General features: G+C 32.2%; 1 protein-coding gene across 1 annotated transcript in view; it reads right to left on the bottom strand.

Annotated features, from left to right (window-relative positions):
• Window positions 1–27,497, bottom strand: part of LOC128159175 (receptor-type tyrosine-protein phosphatase alpha-like) — a 28,796-nt gene extending 1,299 nt beyond the window's left edge. The window contains exons 1-26 of the mRNA XM_052822235.1: window positions 27,408–27,497; window positions 20,451–20,669; window positions 18,495–18,746; window positions 12,154–12,288; window positions 11,447–11,584; window positions 11,093–11,230; window positions 8,936–9,073; window positions 8,102–8,242; window positions 7,743–7,880; window positions 7,325–7,468; window positions 7,089–7,225; window positions 6,909–7,006; window positions 6,709–6,755; window positions 6,375–6,595; window positions 6,097–6,184; window positions 5,895–5,968; window positions 5,663–5,699; window positions 5,440–5,537; window positions 4,833–4,961; window positions 1,894–2,042; window positions 1,531–1,666; window positions 1,211–1,357; window positions 821–914; window positions 596–669; window positions 311–439; window positions 58–177 (exon numbers count right to left, since the gene is read on the bottom strand). Coding sequence (XP_052678195.1) covers window positions 58–177; window positions 311–439; window positions 596–669; window positions 821–914; window positions 1,211–1,357; window positions 1,531–1,666; window positions 1,894–2,042; window positions 4,833–4,961; window positions 5,440–5,537; window positions 5,663–5,699; window positions 5,895–5,968; window positions 6,097–6,184; window positions 6,375–6,595; window positions 6,709–6,755; window positions 6,909–7,006; window positions 7,089–7,225; window positions 7,325–7,468; window positions 7,743–7,880; window positions 8,102–8,242; window positions 8,936–9,073; window positions 11,093–11,230; window positions 11,447–11,584; window positions 12,154–12,288; window positions 18,495–18,746; window positions 20,451–20,669; window positions 27,408–27,489 — 3,303 coding nt within the window. The 5' untranslated portion in view covers window positions 27,490–27,497. The remainder of the gene's footprint in view (window positions 1–57; window positions 178–310; window positions 440–595; window positions 670–820; window positions 915–1,210; window positions 1,358–1,530; window positions 1,667–1,893; window positions 2,043–4,832; window positions 4,962–5,439; window positions 5,538–5,662; window positions 5,700–5,894; window positions 5,969–6,096; window positions 6,185–6,374; window positions 6,596–6,708; window positions 6,756–6,908; window positions 7,007–7,088; window positions 7,226–7,324; window positions 7,469–7,742; window positions 7,881–8,101; window positions 8,243–8,935; window positions 9,074–11,092; window positions 11,231–11,446; window positions 11,585–12,153; window positions 12,289–18,494; window positions 18,747–20,450; window positions 20,670–27,407) is intronic.
• Window positions 27,498–27,911: the final 414 nt, after the last annotated feature.

Genomic DNA, 27,911 nt, shown 5'->3' with positions numbered 1-27,911 from the left:
TGACATAGCTTCACCTTGATGTAGAATGAATGTGTATAAGTTTTCAGATGAACGTACCTCATTTTGATCAACAAGAAAGGTCCTCAATTTTAAGTCTGTGTTGCTAACAGACTGGAAACGGAATGTAAAGGGTGAAATAAACTCAGGTTTTGGAGTGCTTGGTAGCCATGTATCTACCTAAAATATAATTCAAGTTTAATAAATGATTTAAGATAGATGGTAGATAGACAAGTAAATCAATGATTGAGAAAAGAAAACACATGAATATTTTTTGTCAGTTTAACACACATGAATTGTATAATTGTTAAACCTTTTCAATTTCATCCGAAGGATCCAAAAGAATGACATAATTTGATTCATGGTCATTTAACAGCCGTAGGAAGTCAACGGCATTCTCTGGGTATTGTGTCACAATAAAGGCATTTTCCTTTGTGTAGGACTATAATGAACAATATAAAAATAAACGTTTCTTTCCACATGCATATGTTCTTCCATTAATTATATGAAATACATTTGGATAAAAAAAAAATTCTGACAAGTTTATTTAATAAATTTTGACAATTATGTGCATGATTTTTAGTCAAAAAAATCGTACAGAAAAATAAATGGCGTTGATGAAACAGCTTCTGTGATTTGGGAGTGGTGTTAGGTTCAGATTGAACTTATCAACTGTAAATAAAAAGTATATGAAAATTAAAACACCAAAAGGCCACCAAACCGATAAGAACAAGAACAACAATAAAAAGAATCATCACCTAAACAAAAATTGTTCTCTTATAGGAAAAATGAAAAACAAAAAAGAAATTGCAAAATTTCTTACGTGGAAGAATTTTATCGGAACATGTTGGAGGCTTGTTTTGTTTTGCCAACTTATAATCTTCTTGTTGATAAACAGGAAGGATTGCCAAAAGTTGCTGAAAATAAAATATAACAAATGAATAATAAAAATAAAGCACTTAACGGTAGTAAGCTGAGATACTGTAGAAGCACATATTTTCGTTGGGTCAAAATTTCGTTGTTTTTTTTAAACCAAATAAAATTCGTTGGCATTTAATTTCGTCAAATCATAATATCTTTGTATTCATTATTACTTTGTTAAAAATTCGTCATGGATTTAATTTCGTTGATTTCTACTGTCAATGAAAATAACGAAATTAAATCCTCAACGAATATTTCTGCTCTACAGAATTGATTGATTTATTTAAATTACCTGGAATTCTTTTCTGATTACGGTCCAGTTTGCAGGTTCTTCCTTGCTCATATTTTCTACTTTCTTCACGAAATCAGAAATTTTTAAAGACTGTATTGGTGCTCTGAAAACGTCGTGGAGAGCTTGGAATATTGTCTTGTATTGTTCCTGCAAGAAAACTTTTCTTATATTCTGATTGCGTAAAATATTTATTGATTTAATACAAACGTAATTTGGAGATTGTGAGTATCGTACAATTATTACTATTTTTATTTTATTCAAACTTCCGATCTCTTTTTCTATTTTTTATTAATATAGTAAGACATTTCTGTTTTTCTTACGTGAGTTTGGACCATATTCATTCTGTCTGTCCGCATGGACTTAACGTATTCTGTGACGTTTATCTTTCCTGTCATCTTTCCAGCCTTAGATAGAGCATCTAATGCTATGTAAGTTCCCGTTCTGCCTATTCCGGCACTTTAACGAAATTCACGAAACATTACTAAATTCAAATGTTTGAAATTCTTAAAGGTAAAACATGAAGGAAAACTAACTGCAAAGACTTTAAGAAATGTTTTAAAAATTCAGTTGCAATTACATGTACTTATTTAAATAGAAATGTATTAGGGAATACTAGACGACCAATATGAAACATTTATTTAGTGCGACACTATTTTTGGAGACAAAATCCTATATACATGTACCTGCAATGAACGATCGTTGGGGACGTATCCTCTGGTGATCTTGAGGCTATCACGTGATGGTGAAATATCACAAGGAAAAGTGGTTCGGGTGTTCCATGGTCAGGCCAGCTGGTGTAGTGATACTGGGTCAAAGTTCGCGAGGTGTTAGCCTAGAAAAATGAATTCACCATTACAAGTGTAAATATATTCATGAACTACGTCTGTAGCATTAATTGCAAACATTTTAAAATCATATATTAAAATACGTGTTTTAACGTTCATAGTGAATTTTAGTGAAAAAAAATATGGTGAAATGCATAGCGATTTATAAACAAGAGGCCCATGAGGCCACACCGCTTACCTGAGCAACAAGGGGCGTTCAAAAGATATTGTGCCGTATCGTCCCTCGGTAGAATAACAAAAAATAAATAATGTAAAGTATTATAATTTTACACTAATTTTTGCATACACGTAATCTTTGACATTGTACCTTCATGAAAAACTATTTTTTACCAGAATAAGAAAATCCTACGCAAGATATAAAACTAAACATTTGGTTGGAGTACACTGTTAAGTTGTTAACTTCCAATTCCCTATATTTTCGTTCTGCCCCCCCCCCCCCCCCCACACTTTGTAAAGCGATCAAAATATATGAAAGCATATAGGTACATTTTTTTTCATCAACTACTTACTAGTTATTGTATTTTAAAAAAAAAATATAATAGTTATTGTTTTTTATTTTAAAAGTCCTACATGTATAGATGTGAAGAAGAAAATTGTACCTCAATGTGCTTAATTCCTCAAATTAAAAACATTCAAAAATTTTATTTGTCTTCTCCATTATAATTAAATGCCTGTTATTTACTTCGCGTACAAACCAGGATAATTTCCCGCTGTGATATTTTCTTAGGAATAGCGATAATTACTTTATCCCCGCAACAGAAATCTGTCAGAACTATGAAAACTGTTTTGAAAAACTATCAAAATTGATGTAGATTTCACAATATTTATTGTATAAAGAGGGGGCCCCAGAGAGTAGGTATATACAAAATATCATTTTTTTTGTCTGTACAAGTATTTAACATACTCTAATTCATATAGAATTTCTAATGTTTAACCAAAATTTCAGCGTCAATCGTAGACTTATAAGCAAGATACAGAGCTCACAGTTCGCAAGGTTTGAGTCATATTTTGTTCACATGAGTTTATTATATTCAACATAAGATTTTCAACTTGGTATTTCCTATTCAGCATTTAAAATGGAAAAAAAGAATGGCCTAAGATTTTCAATTCTTTTATTCACTCAAGACAAGTTCACTGGTATTTGAGGTTCAAAATCAGTTTATACAAATGTACACAAACACAGTCAAGGATCACATGTACAGTAGGAGAAATAATGACGAAAAAAGGTTAAGTTTACAATACAATAAGTTGTTAAAATTGGTTTCTGGAAGAACAGACTTTGAAAATTTTCTTAATAAATATTGACATTTTTTTTTTACATTTTTAATCTTTTGTTTTTAAGATCTGTGTACAAACATAGAATTGTGAGCAAATCTCTGTATCTTGCTTATAATTTGAAGCTTAACACTCAAATATGGTAAGTAAATAGAAATTGTAAACAATTAAACACAAGAAACATGCACTATAACAAACATAATTTATTTTTTCGAAATGAATCATATATATACATGTATATACCTACATATTTCCGAGAGCGATATCAAACTCTATTGAAACTGAATAAACTCGAGAAAATGCCGAGCATCTCAACAAAACCTATTGCATTAATCTACCATTACGCAAAAGATAATGACGAATTACCGATATAATGAATTGTATTTCATTACTTTTTTGATACATCAGATTTTGTTTAATTTGCGCAGGTTTGATTTATCGAAGTCTCTGTTTGATTTGAAACGTAAAAATCACGAAATACAGACGATAGTTCCCAGGTTACAAAGCAAAAATAATGAAAACGAAACGAAAATCAGAACAAGCTAACACCAACGTCATGTGTGAAAACTGTCAACGCATTGAAATATTTAGCCTCAATTTTCTTCACTAAATCGGCACCAATATATTTTGCAAGTTTCAAAAATTTCCCTTCATTCGCGAACTGTTGCACAACAAGCAAATTCATCATAGTCAGATCGACCCTTTTTCGTATAATGTCATGGCTGCTTTAAACAAAGAACCTCGTTTTAGAAGTATGGAATACGAGTCTTGGTAAAATAGGTATGCAAACCCGGGCCGTGGCAAAATAAAAGCCGGGGCAGATCGGCAATCGTCAATTCCAAATACGCATTATTTTGCAGCAATATTTACAGCAAATACAAATATACTGGTCCATCAAATATCCTGAAATTTTAATGAGATTGGCAGATTAATAACTGCCAATCTTTTGTTTTGCCCAGGCCAAGTCTTGTCTACCCATTTTACCGGATGCCGAACCCGAAACTATTAAACTGATTGAAATACGCCTTTCCTTTATTATTATTTTCGTAATAACTCCGATTTGAAACAGAATTAGACCTTAATTTTTGCAATTTATATTTTCTTTCCCATAAGGATAATTAATGCTTAACTGCGTTGAATTGGAATCAGTAGTTCTTGAGAAGAAGATTTTTAAAAATGCACCCCCCCTTTTTCTACAGTTTCAAGGTTTTCGCCGCTTTGAAAACAGATCAGACTTTAATTTCTGCAATTTATATTTGCCCTCCCATAAGGATGCTTTGTGCCAAATTTGATTGAAATTGGATAAGCGGTTTAAAAGAAGAAGTTCAAAATGTAAAAAGTTTACAGACGGACGGACGGACAAACGGACGACTGACAAAAGGTGATCATAAAAGCTCACTTGAGCTTTCAGCTCAGGTGAGCTAAAAAGACAATTCGGCGGTTTACTATAGTATAAAATTTAAGAATAAAGATAAAAATTGATTTTTTACTATTAAGCCTACCTTCTTGTGAAAGACTTTGAACCTCCTTACTTCATAAAATGCATAATGAGTTTCTTTTTCCAGTTTTATTCTTAAGTTTCCACACTCTTTCTCAACACCTCTGTCTGGCCAATATTTGGCACATTTTACCTATTTGAGTATTAGAATTATCAAGGATTATCATCATCAAAATTGAATTTATTCATATTCAATAAATGTTCACAAATGCGTAAAATTATTGACTTATATTTTTTAACCTTCAAGATTTACGGTTAAAGAAACATTTTACTGAAAACATATGCAAAACTATCGTATACGATGAGATTAATTTTTAATAATAAAAAAATTAAAACCCAGAGTGGTCAGTTTATAAACAATAAAACGCATAAAGTAAATATTTTTAGATAAAAACAGTATTTATAATTTACTTGGTAATTTAAAACCGTTTTCGCAGATATTTACTAAATTCGGATGAAGAAGAAATGAAAAAATGTGTTCCTTCCACTAGGTTTATTAACATGACAATTTGTACTTACTTTTGTTCTTTCCGCTAGGTTTGTTAACATGGCAATGTGTAATTACCTTTGTCCCTTCCATTAGGTTTGTTAACATGACAATTTGTAATTACCTTTGTCCCTTCCACTAGGTTTGTTAACATGACAATTTGCGTTGTGTTCGTCTGCCATATCATTCCCCAGAAATCGTTTACAGAATTCTGTTTCGGCCCTGTGAGATAAATCGTGAAATTTACATGTAACTCTAAGGTTCGTTTGTTTTTGAAAAAAAGTATTTTAAAGAAATGTAACGTGGGGTATGATTTGTAAAAGATTTTACACTTCAACTTGTCCTACCTTGTGAAGCAATGTATTCTTGTTCCCTCTTAGGGCCCTTTAACAACAACAAATATAACACCATACATTTTAATCTTTGTTATAGTTTAAAAATCATGCAGTAACCGTCTTTAAAAATTGCGACGTTAAGATAAACACAAAGACTGACAAATAATCAGAAACACTTTAATTCCATTAAAATATTCTTTAGAAAAATGAAAAGTAAAATAAATAATGACATATCATAACTCACATCAATGTAATTAGCGTTTATATAGTCCGATGGAATAGCATCATCCACTTTCAAAACAACTCTAGAATGGTCATCTTCTCATGAAATAAATAGTAGCTTTTTTTTTAACAAACGGCATTATGATGGGATCAAAATATATAAGCATGGTAATATAAAAAATCACTGATATTTAAAAAGAAATCAATAAGAAAAGTAGTATTACAGGGAAATGTTGTTTTGAATCTATTCTTTGTTACATTTTCCAGTCGTTTTCCAACAGAACATGGGTACTTCTCGCCGTATGGAAGTAGCTGAAAATAAGATCCTTTATCATATTTAATATTGGATTTAATTATTTTTATCACACCAAAATACTATATTGCAATTCTGAAAGTTCGTGTCATACTCTATCCAAAGTCCTCAAATTGCAGGATTGAACATCAATGTTAAAAGTACGCCAATTTTTTTAAGATTTCATTGCAAATATTATTAATGACTTACAGAATATTCCTTGATAAATCCCGCGTTCTTATCTTTTGATTTTTCGTCAATAGCCTGTTTTATTTGATCTATGGAGATATCTGGCGTATGCTCCTCATTTTCATAAACATCTCCGAAATCTTTCACACTGCTATTTAACTGATTGTCAAACCTATGAAGTGTTGATTTTGTGTCTTCTTCGGGCAAAGAAGTAAATCCCTGATTTGCAGAAGGCTTGATGTCTTTCAAAAATATGAACAATTTGTATGCATGATACGTTAACCATACAGGTACATAACACAATTATTTAAAATACTAGACAAGTATTTATTCAAAACATTATTTTCATACGTACAGACCAGAGGTCGATCTGAGTTTGACGCTTTGTCTCCTGATCTCCATCTGCAGTTCAGAATTTACATTAATAAATAGCAAAATAATTTTTAATGTTTGAGTTTTTGCACATATATATGATTGATATCTATTAAACAAATCATGCTTTATAAATATCATAATACCTACACAAAATTGTTTTATCAAAGAAAAATAAGAAACCTTCTATATATAAGACCGATGATCAAAATTATCCCTCCGCAAAATATTGTTCCAAGAACACCAACAACAATTGCTACGATATTGGTTGGATTTTTTTTCTGCAAAAAAAAATTATATTTATAATACTAGATAATGATTAAAACCATTTTAATATTTTTTTTAATAAGTATATAGCCATGCCTCTTCTTTGCACGTTTCTCCTTTATAACTGGGTGAGCATCCGGATAAACAGGTACCATTTGTGTGATGGCACGGTTGTTGTTGGCAATTACCACATTTGTTTGTGCAGTCTTTCCCATACGTTCCGTTATCACATTCTTTAATTGAAGTGGAAAATTAAAAAAAAAATTAAGCGAAAATGTAATTATAAAGAGTCAATAGATTTAACAAGTAAACTGTTTGAGAAACATTTGTACTTCTATTGCAATGTTTGCCAAGCCATCCGTCGATACATCCACCATCGCAATTTCCCGATGTTACGTCACATTTCATTAAGTTGTCCTTACAGTTAGCGCTACATGTATTGTTACAATCATTCCCAAATTTACCTGTTGGACACTCTACAATCAAATAAGGTCAATTTCATATTTTTGTTTTAAATAACCAATATTTTATAATTACCTATTTATCAGAATAACAAAGAGATACATGATGACAATGAGTGTTTTTGAATAATATCTTATCTAATTGGATCAAGTATAGTGTACTTCAAAATGAATGCTACAATAACCACTAAATATTTTATTAACATGAAAATTTTTAAAATGCTGAAAGATTATATGTGATTTAAAAGCAGTATATTGAATCAAAGATAAACATGACTTTCTGTGTTACCATCAACACATTTACTGCCTAGGTATCCCGGGCCACATCCCTCGAAACATGTCCCGTTCACATAGTGACAGTGAGTCTGATTAATGCAGGAACCACATCTATGCTGACAATCTTTTCCGTAAGTTCCTAGGTTGCATTCTAAATACATACAATAAAGATTTACTACATGCAACTTTTAGTAAGTTTTGAAAAAAATATTATATCTATTGTCCAGCATTGTATAATCATATTTGACTTGTCTGAGATCTGATTTAAAATAACAGATTTTCTGTTTTTTAACTCATATTTTTTCCGAGTACAAGTAAACTTAATTTTAAAAACAAATCTTTAGTAATTCTTAAAACTCCTTGCCACCATACTTTGATCACAATGAAATCCCTTCCAGCCGGGCTGGCATCCTTCTATACACTCTCCTGTTGTTCTGTTACAGCTTTGAGGATTGTTACAATTTATGCTACAGGTTTCTTTACAATTGATGCCATATGTACCAGAGGAACATTCTACAACATAAAAGCATTTCTTAGTTTGCAATCTTCCTGTAGAACTGGTAAGAGTCAGTACATCTTGCTGCAGATCACAATTGCTGGACATTGCTGGAGAATTGCTACAGATTTCGTTACAATTGATACCATATGTACCAGAGGAACATTCTACATATTCTATATATATATATATATATATATATATATATATATATATATATATATATATATATATATATATATATACTGTGGAATTATTAGAATTCGTGGTGGCTCAATTTTCCTGGTATTCGTGGGTTGCCGTCACCCACGAATTTACATACTCGACAAAAACTAATGATAATAGATTTAGTTTTCCTACTGAGATTAAAAACTGACGCATCCACGAAAATACATCTTCACGAATAAGCAAAATACTGACAATCCACAAAAATTGGTCCCCACCAAATTAAATGATTCCACAGTACATATATATATATATATATATATATATATATATATATATATATATATATATATATATATATATATATATATATATATAAACTAACATTCTAACACTACATAAGATTAGCACAAGTAAAAATAGTTTTAAGTACATGTAGTTTCAATATCCGCCTATGGGAACCATTATTAACAGACTATAGATTTAAATTGCCATTTCAAAATGATCTTATTCATTCAAAAAAAAAAATCTAATTCTAAACAAACCTTCGTCACATTTTTGTCCTTTATATCCCGGACTACACCCCTGTAGGCAGCTCCCGTTGATGTGGTGACACAGTGTGTTGTTGATACAGGCTCCACATGTTTGACTACATTCTGGTCCGTACTTCCCACCATCACATTCTAGAACGAAAAACAATTATTACATATACCTAACCAAAAAGTGGTTAATTTCATGACCATTTATATGGAAATTTATCATAAACAAGATACTGTGCCGTCTATTAATAATATGAATGCCGTGGCGATAAAAGAGCCTTGATCCTTTAACGTCACAATGCTTAGAAAACGAGGTCAAAATGACGGCATTGTAAACGTAGTTTTATTGTGTGTTTCTGGTTTTCGGTTTTTTATTTGTTATCTATTTAGCGTTTGTTGTGTTAGATAATAGTTGGAGTTTCACTTACTCAAAAAAAACACGAACTAAACGTTTCAAAAATGATTTAAAAAGTAAACATTTAAGAAATCAAATTAAAATTTGATCACAAATTCCCCATCTCCGAACGTAATAATGCGCTTAAGCTGATACTAACATTTCATAAGAATACTGCCATTGCATCCGATGTAAATCGTAAACACATAGTATTTTTTTTAATTCCATATCCTGCAGTAAAATTTGTTTTATTGGAAAATCACAAAAAATATATAAATACATCGTCGGAAACCTCCGAACCGTCTCGAATACGTTTAGATTTTGGAGAATGGCCGCGTTTCCGACCAATATTTATAAAGTGTTCTGAGGATGTTGTAGCGCTTCCATTTGCATCAGCATTATGTTAATTTAATTTGTAATATGTGTATCAACTTTAGTACCACTGCCAATTTACGACAAAAATTATTCGTTGGCTTATAGGTCTATTACTTAAGTATTTGCTATCAACAATAAACATTATTCTAATTTATTTTCAGTCTTTAATATAATTTGAGTGCTTACACTGTAACATAGAAGAGTTAAAAAAATTGTTAACATTGTAAAAATGTAGTTACTATAATACTTTTATTTATTTTAAAATAATGTTCTTTAGTCGATATATATGGGAGTTTGTGCACTGAAATATCAATCATTAAACAAAAAACAAAGTGAACAGTTGTTGACTTAGTTTTCATTAATACAATAGAAAATAAATCCCTGAACAGAAAAACTCAAAACTTTTTAAAAAATTCAGAATGGTAAACAATTTCTATTATCGAAATAATTGTCAAGAAATAAAAATATATGCAAAATTTCTTATCGATATATCAAGGATAAGACTTCACTTCGTTTAACTTAACTTTATATAATAAATAAAATGTTGTTGCCGAGCACGCTTACTCGCCAATTTCCGTTTCTTTACTGTTCAATAGATAAAAAAAATCTAACTCATTTAATCGTTGCTTTGTGGTGTCTTTGTCGTGATAACAAATGAAAACAGCATACAGTTCCAATGTGCGGACATCTAAGAGACTAGCATGCTTTGAAAGAAAATTCCTTATGGTAATATCAAATGGAAACTTCTTGTGTTAAAAAATGTTCATACTTACAAACGTAAGCTTTCTGTGGTTTGAAAAAAGTATTTTTATTTATCAGATTTTTCCAAAGCGTAACGGTTAGTGCCATAAGCTCTGTATTAACCTTATCATACTAAAATATACTACAAAACTTATAAATCTTCTAAACTAAAAAAATGTTCATGACAAAAGACTGGTTTTAAGCATGCAGAACATTTTGAAATAACAATAGCGAAATCATAGCTAAACATTATGAACGAAATATTTTACTGTTACGTTCTTGAAGAGAATTCATTTTAGAAATCAATTATAAAATATAAGTATATAAGTATAGCCTTTTGATATCGGTCATTTTATTGTTTTAATGATTAGAGCATATTAATATAGGTCATTATATTATCTTATTAGTTCTAAAACCTAATGTATTGACCTCATCAGAAGGCCATTACTGTATATAAGACAACAACAATTGATATAGTACACAGAGCCTTCGATTTAAACATTGCATTAAAAGATAATACTTATCTAAATTTCTCAGTCATTGTAAATTCACCTAGAATTTCGTTTGACCCAAGGAATTCATGAAGCAAAAATATAGTATTACTTTATTATCAAAATAGAAATTATTTAAATGAGACCAGAATATCAGCACACCTTTTTCACACTTTACCCCCTTGTATCCCGGACCACACCCCTGTAGACAGCTCCCGTTGATGTGGTGACACTGTGTGTTGTTGATACAGGCTCCACAGGTTAGACTACATCCTGGTCCGTACTTACCACCATCACATTCTTGAGAATAAAACAAGCACGTTTAAAAATCATTGAATACTACACGTATACACTTGCAAGGAAAACACATCAAAGGTTTTCACCGCCCCCCCCCCCCCCCAAAACTGATATTATTATTTTTTTTTAAATTTCATATTTTATAACGTCCACTTAAATTTTCTTCATTTCGATACAAGTATGTTATAAATCACATAAGTGACCAAGTTGAAGACAAACCTTTGTCACACTGTTGACCCTTGTATCCTGGACCGCATCCCTGTGGACAACTCCCGTTGATGTGATGACACTGTGTGTTGTTGATACAGGCTCCACAGGTCAGACTACATCCTGGTCCGTACTTCCCACCATCACACTCTTATACAATTATTAAAAATAGAAGACAACTTCTGATAACAACTATATTGCTGTAATGTAAAGGCTTTGAATATTAACCAAGGTAAACTGTTATTGACATTTTTTATTCTTTTACCGAGTAACAACGACACATTAAACGGTATAAAAATAAAGCAATAATAAAATTGTTGCACTGTATAAACTTTAATTTTTTGTCTCTTCAGGGTTCGATTATAAAACACAACGAGTTGATATGAAATATCTATAAAAATTGTTTAAAATATTTTTAAAACTCAAAACCATATTTATTACAAATGTATTATTCTTAGTATTGTTTCTTGCGGGGTTGCTATAATTTTGAGACAACTTAGAAATGTATATTCAACAGATGATGAGATGCAAACGTCAAAACACAGAAAACACTCGATTAGATACATTAAAAGCTATGAACAAATTCCATATAAATATATTAATACACATAAACGTCATTAACAACAAATAAAAAAGTCGTGTAATTAGACAATATAACATTAAAATAATGATAGAGAGATTCTGCTTATTATATTTAAATGAATCTATATTTTGCAAACCATTTTTACAACGAGGCCCTTTGAATCCAGTGTCACAGAAGAAACAAGTTCCAGAGATAATGTCACATATATCATTAAGACAGTTGACAGGACATGTCCCCGAACAGTTTTCACCATAGGTATTCCTTAAACATCCTGAAAATGTAAAGTAACATAAGTACAATATGCAAGCTTCGTATTTGAAAATAAATTTAAATCATGGAGCGAAGATGGCACCCTATATTCTGCTTTTTTATTTAATTCAAAAAAGTACTCTGAAATTAATGCAGAAGCAAAATATCTTATCTTAAATAATCCACAATTTACTTAGCGAATGCTGTTTATAATGCTACTATAATTCCAATAAAGTCAAACAGCACTCAATTTCAGCACAAACATGCACATCAGAAGCTAGTAAAGTTCCAAATGTTTTCTGATATGTGAATTGTTTTTTTTTTCTTACTAAACGTTCATTATATGTATCCATTGCAAATGCAATTGTTTCACTGCTATGTCTATCGTGAAATGTGGTGATAGCATTAGTGTTAAAAAAGATACAAAACAGGAGCAGAGCTAACATGGACCTGTTTGTGCAATGGGGGAATGAGCATCCTCTGCTGACACGTTAGACCTACCGTCTGCTCTTTGTCGTTTTTTGGAAAACGAAAAAAATAACGAAAACAAAACAACACGAAAAGGTAGATTATTATTAACGACCCGACAATAAGCAAGAAAAACTTCAGTCGGGAGTCGACCTAGCAGATGATTGAATTTGCTGACAAGGTCGCTGTATCAGCCTTACACCTTACGAAATGATGATTTTAATAGAGACTGTTGATAATCTTGTTTTATCGACTTTTTTGTCAGTAGCTTGTCTCGTGTATGAAATTATTCATACGTAGAGAATGTCCATACGTATCGGATCAACTGACAGACAATCTATTTTGTATCCATGAAAATTTGTGATGTATGCAGAAGCAATTGCTTTCGTAATATGTTTGTATAATACTATTTAAATTTTAAAAAAAATAATCATATGTACAAAAATTTATACGTTTTGCACCTGTTGATAAATAGTAACGAAGGTGGAGATTAATAAGTAGTTAATGCTGATTTATATGAATTTTGATTAGTTGAATGTACATAATAAATTCCTGTCCTCTCTTTCATTATTTATTTAAAGCTTATTTCAAAAAACCGTCGATTTTTCCACTTGGTGACAGTCTTAATTTCGTCAACAGCTCGCTAAATGAAGAAGTCCGTCGTTTTGTCGGGATCATGCGTTTACTTACAAATGTTGTTTGTATATAGATTTTCTAAACACCATAGGTAAAGATTCTTTACATTTTTTAATTTTATTGATACATTTACTTCCTTACTCTCTGTCTCTCTTCTATCATTCAAGTAACGAGCGGTAAATGTCTTAACTCCGCATACTACGATCTGATTGAATAAGGGTCAATCAACATTATTTATCAGCGAAGATGTTACAGCATACATGTACCCTACACATAAGTATGTATTTTACTGACCTGTATCCTGTTCAAAGGTAAACACAGAAAGATGTCGATACTTAATAATGCATTTTAATTAGCACAATTGCCTGCAACTATAATTAACAATATAATCTATTCATCGTGCTATTAAAAGATATAACAGAGAATTTTTTTTTGAAAATCTGGTTCCACCGTAGCCAAAATCTTAAAAATACTCAACTCATTACCCGACTCAAATCTTTTTTTTCAAAATCCATAAAATTTAGATCAATTAATACTTAGACTAAAGTTGGTGACGGCGGCGGGGCCTGATGACGCCGTATCTCGTTTAGCCAGCTAAGTCTCTCTCTCTCTCTCTCTCTCTCTCTCTCTCTCTCTCTCTCTCTCTCTCTCTCTCTCTCTCTCTGAGCGTGTGTTCGAGCAACGTTTTTTTTAAAAAGTCATTCCAAATAAACATATAAACATTACCAAATATTAGAATAAATAAGCAAACTAATTGTTTTGCGACCTGCAGTGTACTATCTCTTGCAACTGCACAGTTTTAACCGCATGCGTTTTTGTGGCGGTGGCATGATTTTGATGCCGGCGAAATTACCGAGTCTAACGAGCAGCTGATGTTAACATTAGCTGTCAACAAATGGGAAAATCGGCGGTATTTTAAAACGAGCTGTAGATGGGAAATGGATCAAATGTAGCATGAAACCGGTTGTAAAATACAATTTGTATTTAAAATAGTTACTTATTTTCAAGTTAATGAGGGGCCAGATTATCCCCCTATTTGAAAATATAAAGGATTAAAACACAGAATATTAGGCCTCAGTCCCTCTCATCAGTTGAAGATGAAATCACCAAGCTCCCTTGAGAAATTTCTGGATCAATACGCGCATAATCAGGGATTAGGAAAGGAAGAAGTATCCGAATAAAAATATTCATGTGAGAACTCCCTGAATAGGACCCATTGTCCATCGAATCGCTGTATTCTAGAAAAATCAAAGAACCATAGAGAATGTGCCTCTCCGTATGACGCTTGAATTTTACACAAGCACATTAGATGCCATGCAAAATTCATACATGTACTTAATCAAGTTGTTCCAGTTATCGGGCGCATTTTTTTAATATAAAAAGGCGTACACCGTGTACCCTTTTGTAATTCAAATTCAGTGGTGTATCGTTTTTTCCACACAAAGTCAGGGGCATGTTTTTTGGGTGTAGCATCCACTGGTGGGGTGAATATTATGATAAGAAACTCGACTTATGATTTACAGTGATTTGTTTCAAGACACTTTACATCCAAAGTCAGTTAAAGTGCCCCAAAACCAGTTTTCGTTGTCACAAGCGATTTTTGAAAACAAAATTCTCCATCTTTAATTGTTAAGGGGATTAAATTTAATATCTAGGTATGACTGACTTATGAATTAAGATATTACGATGTATTAATCCCATTTACTGTACTAAAATAAAGAATTTATAAGCCAAATTTGATCAAAACCAAATGTCACAAACGAGAGTGGTCGTATTTAGGTACAAAAAAATAATCTAAAAGCACCAATATAGGAAGCAAAGTGATGAATATTATAATGATCAGGGGATAGACTTTACATTTTTTGTCCATAAATTTCTCCCTGTTGGCCGAAGAAAAAAATACAATCCAAAATTTGAGTGTCCCATTTAATGCTGTGAATTACGTTACGATTTTCTTGCATCAATAATGAAATTGTAATAGGCGTTTACCGTGAGGTTAAATGGATAAAACTGATCACAAAGTTACAAAGATATGAAAAAAATTATGACTCACTAACAAAAGATACCATTTTTGAAAAAATAATAACAAATTTCGAAAAATTTCCATATTTACATTAAATTGTGAATTACGTTACGCAATCTTGCAAACAGTTCCTGAATGCTACAAACTTCAACTATCCAGACTGATGTACACACCGATGCCTATCATTGTTACTACATACACAATGCTTCTAACTGCCACAGTTTTATTTCGTATTCTGATTAAAAGTCAAGACTGTGAACTACGTTACAGTGAATTACGTTATGACCTATTTACTTTATATTGTAAAATAATCCTAAAGGGGGGCAAAATCACCATGAATCTTTATTCATTGACACCGCTTAACATACACGCACTTGTAGAAAGAAAGTTTACATGCGGTAACCATTTTGACTACTACAGTTGTGTACGCAATCGTCAGAAGTGTGATTATGCTTATTTGTGACTGAAGAAAACTTTTTGGTTTTTAATGATGTTATTGGAATTTTATATTGAGAATGAAGAATAAAGGTTAAACTTTGATATCATAAATATGAAACATTGATTCGTTTGGTGTTTAAATGAGGTATAAGTCTATATTAGAGTGTAACGTAATTTACAACAGTGTAACGTAATTCACGAACAAACATAACTACTGTTTTAATTTAATATAATGACTAGAATGAAATATGCAAAGCTTTAAAAGAAATCCTGGGAACAAAAAAGACCAAAGGTTAGAGAAAACTATCGCAAAAAAGAGGTTATTATGCTGTTATTTCACGGGGTGGGGGAGGGGGGTGGGTGTGAGTTGTAATAGCCGTGCAGATCATGTTTCTGGGACGCAAGTTTCAAAAACGTCAATTTGGTACCATGTGGCTTGCAAAGAGTGGGTAACTTGTTGTATGAGCTCTGTTCCTTGGCAAGGCAGTGAGGGTAACACCCCTACCAACAGTTTTACAGAAAGCAAGCACTGGAACATATAATTATATTGTTGGTGATTAGGTGAACGCAAGTATCAAGTAGATGCGTGCATGTTGCCACCGTGTACGATGGTTTATAGTACACTGTATGTTGAAATAATTATCGAATAAGACCAGGGATATCATATCACATTTATGATAGGTGGGGAAAAGTCCTTTAAATGCCCGAACAGACAGACAAAACTTGGATTCCTAGTACAGAGAAATAGTGATATTCTTTGCTCTTTGAACGACCCAGTATAGCAGGAAGAGACTAGAAATATGCTTAAATTTTCTGAAATATATGAAGAAAAGTTCAAAGTTTGTGTGATTAACTATTAAAATCCCTTCAATAAGTTAACTTTATTTACTTTTTATTTTTATTTCCATATTGACTCTTACAACTTCGTTTGTGAATTACGTTACGTTGCTTGTTTTATTCTACAGACTTATTTTGAAATATAATTCATTGCCCATTCCCATCAAATTTATATGGACACAAGAAAATATTGCTTTATTATCTGTAAGTAAGTAGTTATTATGTTCTTTAAGAACATGCAGCTTTTGAATTTCCCTGATATTTAACAAGATATGTGAAATGTGCCATAATCTGATTTGAAACAATCATAACACTTTGGAGATATATTTTATCATTTGCATAGGTATTGCAATATATTTTTTTTTATTTCCCATAGTTTCATTTGTAAAAATACTGCTGTTTAATCATAAAAAAACGTATTGATTTGCACTTCAAAGAATTAATGTGAATTACGTTACAAAGAAGACCAAAAAAAAAATGTCTAAAAAAAATATTTCCTCTGAGTTTCAACATAACAAAAACTTAAAAATCTCTTCGTAAAAGGTATACAAATGAAAGCAGATGCATAATTCTCTGTTGAATTTAGTATGTAAGTTTTAAAAAAGAATAAATAAAATAAGTTTCTTATAAGACAACATTTTTTTACTTTTTACCTTACAGATACTATGTGGTAAATGGACTATTTTAGAATTGATAGTCAATTTTCCATTGAACTATGGTTTTTAATTGGATAGTTACTCTATCTGCATCAAGTATTATTACTCAAAACACTATTTTGAATGCTACAATAAAAATTTATTTTACATTTTGTATAGTATTCCATGAAGTTACGTAATTCACTTCTAAATTTACACTTGATTTGTTAAATATGTCTGAAAAATATAATATCTGATTTTCCAGAGCTCATATATGTGTTTTCTGGTCATTTAGATATTGCTCTATCCAAATTTATACATTTCTTGCGATATCTGTTCTGAGCCGTTTTTTGAAAATTTTTGGGGCACTTTAACTGACTTTGGATGTTTAGGGTTGGCTTTTTTATAGAAACCATTATATTTGAAATTTGTTTATTTAATTTAATTCCAAAGTGTTTAGCGAAATTCCCCGGTTTGTTGCTGAACATTGTATTTGCCATTGAATTTAAGAAGCATGGTCACGATTTTGGTCAAAAATTATTTTTTTCTTCTAATTTTAATGTTAACAATGCTTCAGTAAGGCATTTGACATAGGCAATCCAGATTTCAGGTGTTGTTTGTTGAGCTATAAGCGAGTTACAGAGCTTATAATTATTTGTTATGTAAACAATTCTTTTGTTTACATTTTAATTGTTTAAGTGAAAATACCAGTCTTGAACCTAAAATGAATGTTTAAACGTTAAGTAGTGTTTGTTTTTGCTGAAAATGAATGTAAAAGATAGAAAAAAATTTAAAAAGAATTTTACTGGTATATTGAATCTATGTAAACAAAATTAGGGCACAAGCCTTGTTTGTATGACAAAGAATTGAAAGCCTTGTGTCTTGCTTATTACTCTGCGACTGACTCTAAAATTTCATTTGATCATTAGAAATGTATTCCTATAGCATTGTAAATAATAAAAACAGAAAATAGAATTTAATGTGTAAATTGTTTAACTATTTATTATACTTTTTTTCATCAAGGAATTGTTTATTTATTTTGCTTTTTATCAAAGTGCGTTATTGTCAACACCAACGTACTTATATATTTTTCATAATTCGTCAAATATTGGTCCAAATATAATCGCATAATTTTCAAAGCACGTTGTAACAGTGCGTATAGGGAATAGTTTATGAAAATAGAATGCTTACCGTAAACCTCAAACTCGCATAGTTCAACGAAAGCTTCAGGGTCATAATAAGATGGTTGTCCTTGTTTGCGCTCGTTGTAAAATATGACATATATCCCGTGCATATTACAATTTATTGTTGGTATATCAGGAATGGTTGAAGGGGTATAGAACTCGTTGTCATAGAAACAAATAGATCCATCTTCTTTATCTGTTGTATTGGACACATACACAGAAAACCCCAGTAGTCGGCGCAGATGACCATTGTTCTCATCTACAAATACAGAAATAAAAGAAAAAGTATTACAGTGAAATTCAATAGCAATATCTTAAAAAGGAAAATATAATGGTAGTTATTTTTTTTTGTTTTTTCTTATTCAACTGATTACATGTGCGATTTGCGGATGTCTTAATAAAGTTTCCGCTTAGTGGAAAATAAATGCAACTCTGAAAAATAATTTATAATTTATCAGTTTTTTAACTTGACTGAAAAATCCTTGTCACGAGCTAATTTACGAAGATTCCTCGTTTTCTCGCTCGCTTATTTTAACCCCTCTCTTAGGTACAAAATATGAGATTGGAGGTTCAATGAAGAAAAAAAAGAACAAATGGATGCAAACAATATTTATTTTAAAAGAGGAATGGAAGAACCTTCTAAATTCACATCATATTTTTTTTACTTATTACATCTATTTACTTCAGGCGATTTGTAATGAAAACATACATGCTTCTATCGATTGAATATAATACACATCGATAAAATGGGGTACAAATCCATTTCCTTTATTGAAAATTATATGCCAGCCCTATACTCAACGAAACTTATTTGAACGTACGATATTAAATTTCCTTTGTAGAGTTATTCAAGCAGTTACATGGCTTTTGCAATGAAAAATCCCAGTAGAGGATTTCCTTTTTCTTTTTTTTTTGGCGGGAGGGGGGGGGTGTTGAAACCTTAGGCGATAGAGGTGGGATTTCAGAACAGGAAATCTGGATTTTTTTCCGTTTAATTCCATGAGTGTACACATTAGTGTAGTTGGGCACAAAGGTATTTATCATTATGAAAACATTACTAGTATGCAGACGGTGATATATTTTTTTAGAAGTATTAACTTGGTAAATAGAAAAATCATATCAATGATTATATTAGGAGTCTATATCTACTTGTAATTCAAAACATAAACATAACAATATAATGTATACCTATAATCAAGTGGAAAACATCTACAAATCTAACTTTATGCAATAAACACTTATATGAATTTGTCTAACTTGATACATATGTTTTTATTCAGATAAATACCAAACACTGAGTACACTGAAATCGTTTTTTTTACACGATACATTTTAACCTTATTGAAACATTGTTTAATTTTTGTTCCCTTCAAAATTTTATTACTGACAATGCCTTCATCTGATTAACAGATGCATACAAATATGAAGTTTAAAGGTGGATTCATTGTTTTGAATTATAAAATAATGTAAAAATGATTTCTTAGACCTTTCATAAATGCACTATTAGCATATAATATTCCCCTCCTACCAAAAACAGTTTGACAGTTAGACTACAAATGGTAAAAATAAACAATTCCAATGTAAAAACAATTGAAGCATTGCACTAACATCATAACAAAATATAAACATAGGCTTTTAAAGTCAAGATCTAGTTAATGAAAGGTGCTTTTAGGTTTATGAAATTCAAGATATAAATTCTGTCAACGATTCTTCATAGTGAAAGCTTTGTTTCACAGGGTGTGCCGGAGCTTAAATTGTTGGTAGACACAATGAAAAATCATGTTTTAAACAACATGATGGTTCCAGCACTAAAAAGAAACTCTGGAATCGTTTACTAGATCTTGACCTTAATGTGTTTTATCGGTTATCGTCGCCAATAACATGCAATAATGGCAGACGAGTCACCCTTAGGCAAAATCAGGTTTAATTCAAGATGTTTAAGTGTAGGCTTGTGTTTACTTACCCCATGGTAAATTGTCTGTCCTGGGATATATTTTAATGTGATGAATGCTACTCAGATTCCCAAGGTCCACCCTCCACAGAGCTGTTTGTCCGCCCTTAGATAGGGCACACTGACGCCCGGCGTATGTCGGGTTCTTCCCACCGTCTACTGCTTTAGCCGAGCCGGTGCTTGGATTAAACTGACTTGACATGTATGTGGCTTTATTTAAAGCAATATTGGCTGAAATGATGATACGGACAATAAAAACATAGAAATTGAAATAAATATAAATGTAATAAAAAAAACCAAGAGGTTCAACAACGATATACATGTAGCTCTCATGAGCAACAATGGCCAATTGACAGAATTCCAGCATTATACGTATTGATTTCAAAAAAATTCTTCTTAAAGAAAATGTTTCCTTTTAGGCTTTTGAATACGATGTAATACTTCTAAATTAAAAACAATACGATAAATAACATGTATGTGTTCATGCTTTAAAATGTTTGATAAATAAGAGGTCTATTCATGAGAAATAATGGACGAGGACAGGTAGAATTGTCATCTTTGTTTATAACTTTTTCAACAGGTTTACCCGATACTGGCCGTTTTCAAAACGAAGGAGGTTTTAAATCAGATTTAAGTATTGAACGGTCTATTCTGCGGGAGAACTACTTATCTCGAAACCACATGTCTTGATCAGCTCTTACTCTTACAGAATGGACGGGCTATAATCCTTTACAATACAATTTACTTCATATTAAAATGCTCCTCTACCCAGGGGTTTTCGAGCGTTTCCCACGAATCATTAAGAAGCATACAAAACAAATCTGACCTATTAACTTAATATTTACTTTCGTAATAGCGAACGCAGCTCGCCGGCGCGAAGCGCCGATGCGAAGCAAGCTCTTCCGGCATGGCGTGTGTGAATAGAAAATTCGTACTAGTTACACATTCATTCAACGGATTTTTTGGGCGTCAGTAAATCGGACAAGTAATGCATTGTTTTAATCGTCCCAGTAATTCGCTGTAATCATGGTGTAGTGTATTTCGGGGTAAATTTAAGTATTAATTGGGATCGGGTTTGGGATCTGGGATATCGTTGCAGTGTTGTTCCGTTCGCCAGGCCGAGGCCAGTTGCACGTTGTCTGTCTTGTTTTCTTGTGGTTTGTCAGCTTTTATCTTCTTTATTCTTAGATGTTAATATACGTTTTCATCTAAGTGATTTGTGTTGTTGTTTCGTTCAATAGTAAAATCACTGTAATGGCTATTTTTACCAGGCCACACTCTCACGAGAATCAACGAGACAATATAAAAACAATAACGATGTATACGACATACAGTTACTGTTACATTTAAAATTCACCTCAGTACGCTCTCAATCAAAAATAATCGAGTGACGTCACAATGGATTACACATTAATCCGATAGATTTTTTCGGCGTCAGTAAGTTTTGACCCACAATTCATTGTACCAATGGTTTCCAACCTCACGTTCTCGCGATAATCAAAGTAAAACTTTTGAGAAGCATATATTAAGATGTGTGATTTTAAAAACGTCACGCTTTAATAAAACAGTGTAGTTCGTGTACTTTTATTTCTTAGGCGAGTTTTTAAGAGTCAGACGACACTTAACCGTGAACTTTGACGTCTGAATAAGGAGAAATTACACTAAATCTTGCAAAGCTAAAGAATGAGGACATATCTCCAGATACAGAAAACAGTTGTAACTTGCACTCATTTGGCTAACACACATTAACTCACATTTTTTTATTCATTTTAATTACGGTAATTTCCTGGAACGTACACGTAGCATCGTCTTTTTTTTTAATGGGTGGGTGGGTGGATGGCAGCCTCATCCAAAAAAAATTTACAAGGCTTAGCAAAAAGAAAAGAATCATGGAAATTCTAATCCTTCAGCTCTTCAGCAGTTCAATGGTTTCTTTATTTTCACTTCCATTTATTACATGTTCCGAATCCCAAAAGTGGGGGGGGGGGCAATTCCATGTTCTTTTAATATGATAAGCAAATATTTTTAAGGTATGTTTAATTTTATTTTGCATTCCAATTCATTTAGCAAAACGTTGTTAATTTTTTTTTTTTATTTATCATAATTCATTGTTTGATCACATGCTGTGCTCGCCCCAACGGTCGTACCGTAAAACATATTCGTGAAGGGGTCTATAATTAACGTAACTCTCTTCGGCTATTTCCGAAAACAAAACGTGTACGTTTTACGTCTGAAAAAAAGCGTCATAATGTAGACTGAGCACGCGACGTTTAGTTAAACTTAGGCTAATGATTTGAGTAGACAACCAGGCGGATCCTACTGTGTGCGTTTCAAATAAATTTAATTTGTGCTACAAATAACAAACTGCACAGTGTTAAATCTGCGCTTGGTCCAACGATCATACCGTTTACATATTATTCCAGTGCTCATTAAGTAACACATTTTAAAATAAAGTACAAATTTTGTTAGGTCTTGAGCAACCAGACGGTTGCTTTAATGAGGTCCTAGAAAAAGCGGTTGGTTGATATAAACTTTGATAAGAATTAGCTTAACGAGGCCAATCAAAGATCGAGTACGCCCGCTTTTGCGCAGCGTTTCATTTGTATTGTGACGTCGTCTTTTTTCTTGGTTGACGCCATGGCGTGATAGTTTCAATTGCAGATGTTCAGCGAAATTGGTTGAAAATGGATCGGTTTGTAAGCCTTCCGTCTTACGGATCCAATTGAGGGTCAGCTCAAACTTAGTGATGACAAGTCCAGTATTTCTTTCTCAAGAGGTTTTATTAAGCGTGATCGTATAGTTACAACAATTAAAAGCAGCCCAAATCAAGAGTCTCAGAATCTATCTCTATAAGCGGAATCTCTCTATCTATATGCGGGATCTATCTAAATCTGTTCAACATCATTTTACATGGGTATATATAACATTTTACTTATGATGGACAGTTCTGACTAGTTCGGCCCATCTACGACGATCATGAGTAAACATTTAGTGTTCAAAATTAAGATTAATATTTTATTTCTAAATAAAGTAACAAAACTGTCAAAACTGCCAATCAAAGAGTCTGGATGCAGGATGCGAGTCTCCGAGTCCTGGGTCTCGGAGTCCCCCACCTAGTATGAGGCATCACTTACTCATAATACGTTCATTCATACATGGCATAAAAGGTTACAAAGGTTAATATATAGAATACACAATACATGACTCAATATAGAGTACCAGAGCTATCGTTGCAGACACAGAATCGCCGAATTTGACACTTGTTTTTAAACTCTCAATTTGGATATTATTATGCTCGTATTATTCACCTGGTTTAATAACATCATTTAGGAATACTACGTAGTGCTACAAGATTCACAGATTTTCTTTTGTTAATTATCATTAACACCATTCAGTGCGCAGTATCTAGGTACACATAAATATCATAGTGACCATTATGTAATACTAGCAATTCAAGGTCATAGCATGGCTATCTGTTTACAGGTTGATGCGTAAAAATGATATTATATTGTAGAATAAACAAAAATGTCTCAAAGTATAAGCTATATTTGGGCCCTGGTCTAAATATAGCTTAATTCATATATTTCAAGACAGTAACCATATATTTTATAATATGTTTTACGGTGCGACCGTTGGGGCGAGCGCAGCAGGTGATCAAAATGAATTATGATAAATCAATAGAAATAAAAGTAGTGACGTAAAGTAAATGAATTTGAATGCAAAATGAAATAAATACACCTATTTTTCCAGTACATTTTCATTATTCATAATTCATAAGATTTTTTATTTATTTATATACCAATCTGATTAAAATCAGATCTTTGTAACGCTCCGAAATTCTGATAGTCGCTAACCAAAGTGTAGCGACATCAGAATTTGTCGGAACGGATCAAAGATCTGATTTTAATCAGATTGTTTATATACTGGTCGCACGCCAATATAGAATTTATCTCAGATAAAATGTTGTTGAATAATAAAGATTTTAACATAATGTACATTGCAGTTTATTTCCTCTTTTCTTGCACCAGACATTTTTATTAAACTTACAAATAATTTAGGTGCGTTCAGAGTTGTACCGTTGGTGAAATTGAGATTTACCGCTGGCAGCATTTGGTTGCCATCGGTTAACTATGGTAGCCAATGATCACCAAGTGCTGCCATTTGTGGCAATTTGTATAGGTAGTACCATGAACGATTTTTTGTCAAATTCAAACAAATGGTAGCTTTTGGTTACACTTGGTTACCAATTGTAACCATCTGAACACATAAAACAGTTGAAAACAAAACAAAATACCTTTCCTCTGTGAAGTGTGACCGTTTCCCTTTAAAACAGCTTCATTGAGTGATTTATTATGCTTAAAAAAGTCATTATAATACACAACTTTTATGACGATTTTGTTAAATTCCCAATTATATAAAGAAGTCTACAAAATGACTACCAATCCATTATTAATACAAAGAAAGTAAAGATTAATTGCAAAATTGATAATAAATATTTCACACCAGCAAAAATGTATATAAATAGAATCAATTTTAACAGGAGCTTATACTTTGGGTAGGTTGTCCCAAACAGCAATGTGACAGGCCTATTAATAATTTTTTTGTTGGCCATCGATCTTTGAATTCTATAAAGCAATTTCTACGCGATCTGTGCATATTTCACTCGATATCAACATCCTTTTAACTTGATTTGATGCAAGAAATAGTAACGTCTTACCGAAAGTCCAGGCTCGAATATCAAAATGCCGGTTCTCTATAGAAACGGGTTTTCAAAGTCCTCAGTTGTCTTAGATTGTCTTCAAAATATTCATTCAATAAGATATGCATATATCTTATTCTAAAGTCTTTATTTACATCAGTATCTATAGGCATCTTATATCCCGCCATGTTGAATTTAGCATAATGGCGTCACCTACCAAACTTGCCCAAGCTCTAGGCTGCTGGTAGATTTGGTGACCTTATTTGAAATTGAAAGTACACCAATGGTCAACATTGGTAACCAATTGCTATCACTGGGAACCATATGTAGACATTGGTGACCGAACTTGCCGTTGGTAACAATCTGGTGAACTCTGAACACACCTAGTAATTGACTCATCACAGATTCCCCCCTCCCCTGTTTGAAAAAAAAATCAAATTTACGTATAAAAAAAATTTGTTGATCACATAAGGAAAATGGATCCCCCGGGAGCATGTATTATCGTAAATAGTAGTGAAAATAAAGACACTTTTGAGCAGCTAAAGAGCTAAAGGCATACCACGCACTCCCCATTCCCCACCCCGATTAGAATTTTCCTGATTTTGAGAATTTTATTTTTCTTTTTGCTTATGAAGATTTTTTGAATGATGTTGCCACGCCCCATTTAAAAAACGTTCCTGGAAATTACCGTAAATATAGTAATTAAAATAATTGTGAGCATTCATCCAAATGAGAGCAAGTTACAGCTGTTTCCTATCTCTGAAGAAATGTCCCGATTCGTTAGCTCTGCAAGATTTTGAGAATATTTTGGAATTTATATTTCAGCAGATTTACAATAACTACTTAGAGTAGTTTCCCCTTATTGTGACGTCAAAGTTCACGTCAGTCAAGTGTAGTCTGTCTCTTTGAAAACACACTAGAAAAAACTACGCGAAAAATACTGTTTGGTTTACTTAAAAAACATGATGTTCTGGAAATTACACAATTTATCTGTTTCTCAAAAGTTTTACTTTGATTTTCGCGAGATGGTATCCAGTCTAGTGAGATCGGCCGACATTGAGGAATTGCATTGTGGGTCGAAATTTACTGACTCCGAAAAATTCTGTCGGATCAATGTGTAAGAAATCTATTGTGACGTCACTCGAAAGGACGATAACTCTGGAAATTGGCGTTGTTTCAATGCATGTACGTAGTCTTTTATCTTGTTCTCGTGAGAGTGTGAAATGGGAAACCATGATTACAGGTAACTACTGGGACGATTAAAACAAGGCATTACTGGTCCGATTTACTGACGCCAAAAAAATCCGTTGAATGAATGTGCAAATAGTCCGAATTTTCTATTCACACACGCCTTGCCGGTAGAGCTCGCTTCGCGCCGGCGAGCTGCGCTCGCTATTAATAACCCATGTGATGTTATGTATTTATATATTCATTTATTACTGAAATATGTCTTTATGTTTTAACAATACTATGAAGGTCACCATTTCCGCATTTGTCAAATAAAAAATAGACATTATCTGACATGTCTAGGAAATTGTGCACACTAAAAACAACTTTGATAAGACCCCTAGAACAAACCAGGAGGTAAAAGGGTTTTTCTTATTTGACCATTTGATGCTTTTTAGCAATACCTTAATATGTAGAACAGAAAAAGAAATCCATAGGGTAGAATTTAAAAAAAAAATATAAAAATGTGCAAAATTGATACATTTCAAGCAAAATCCCTAAGGGTCCTATGTTAAAAATTAACAAACCTTGAGATGACCCCTTAAACAAACAGTGTGGTAAATGTCTTATTTCTTAAATCAAAATAATAATTATATCAGTAGAAATTCATGTAAAAAATTTCATTCAAAAATCTAGGCCAGAACAAATTAGATCCAGCCTCGTTAAAGCAATGACGGAGTGTCATTCCTGTCCAAGACCCTCTGTTTAGTCATGGTGTGATGTAGATTTGCTTGACTTTGTGGATCACTTGATATTCCTAGCACAATATCGTTTTTCCAACGCTGCTTTTATTGACACACACATATATATACACACACGCTGTCCGTACATTAAATCAATAAATAAATGTAATTATCAGCGCATAATTTGTGCCTATTTATTTACTTGACATCTGTTTGTCTTTAATTTTTTTTACCATTTAAACGATGACACTTATTAATAATAAATTTAATTATGTCATTTGGCTAGTTTCACACGCCTTTTACTTTTTCAAAAGCATGTTTTCGTGATCATTGTTCGTAAAAATAACAAAATATACTCACGTAAGCTGATTGAAGATTGAATAAGATCTATGAATGTCCAAAAAAGACTCATTTGTACAATCAAAGCACCCATTAGGTTCATGTTGCTCTGAATCTTATTGTACAAGGAAGTGGCATTCTAGACATATCTCAAAAAATGCCGATTGTAAATATAAAACTTAAATATATTACTGCAATAAAATATGTAAACATCTAACCTTATTTGAGTACCAGCAATAAACTGTTATTGTGTAAATGACCTGCATTGGTCCAACGAAGTACTTCTTATTTATATATATGGTTTGAAACGTTTTGACATTGCGCACAAATTTCAAAATAAAAGTTTTCATTGTCATGTTCTAGTCGAAAATTGAGGAAAAACGTTTATTTTAAACAAAAAAAAATAAATAAAATTAAGATATCCGTTTATGTCATTAAAATGCAATTTGATCAATATACAGTAGAAAGGGACTTCAATAAGTCCGACAGTGTTCAACCATAAAATATCAACTGTTGATAATGAAA

Source organism: Crassostrea angulata, chromosome 8 (genome assembly GCF_025612915.1).
Source record: "Crassostrea angulata isolate pt1a10 chromosome 8, ASM2561291v2, whole genome shotgun sequence".
Lineage (NCBI taxonomy): Eukaryota > Metazoa > Mollusca > Bivalvia > Ostreida > Ostreidae > Magallana > Magallana angulata.
This window is presented reverse-complemented; position numbering and strand designations above follow the sequence as displayed.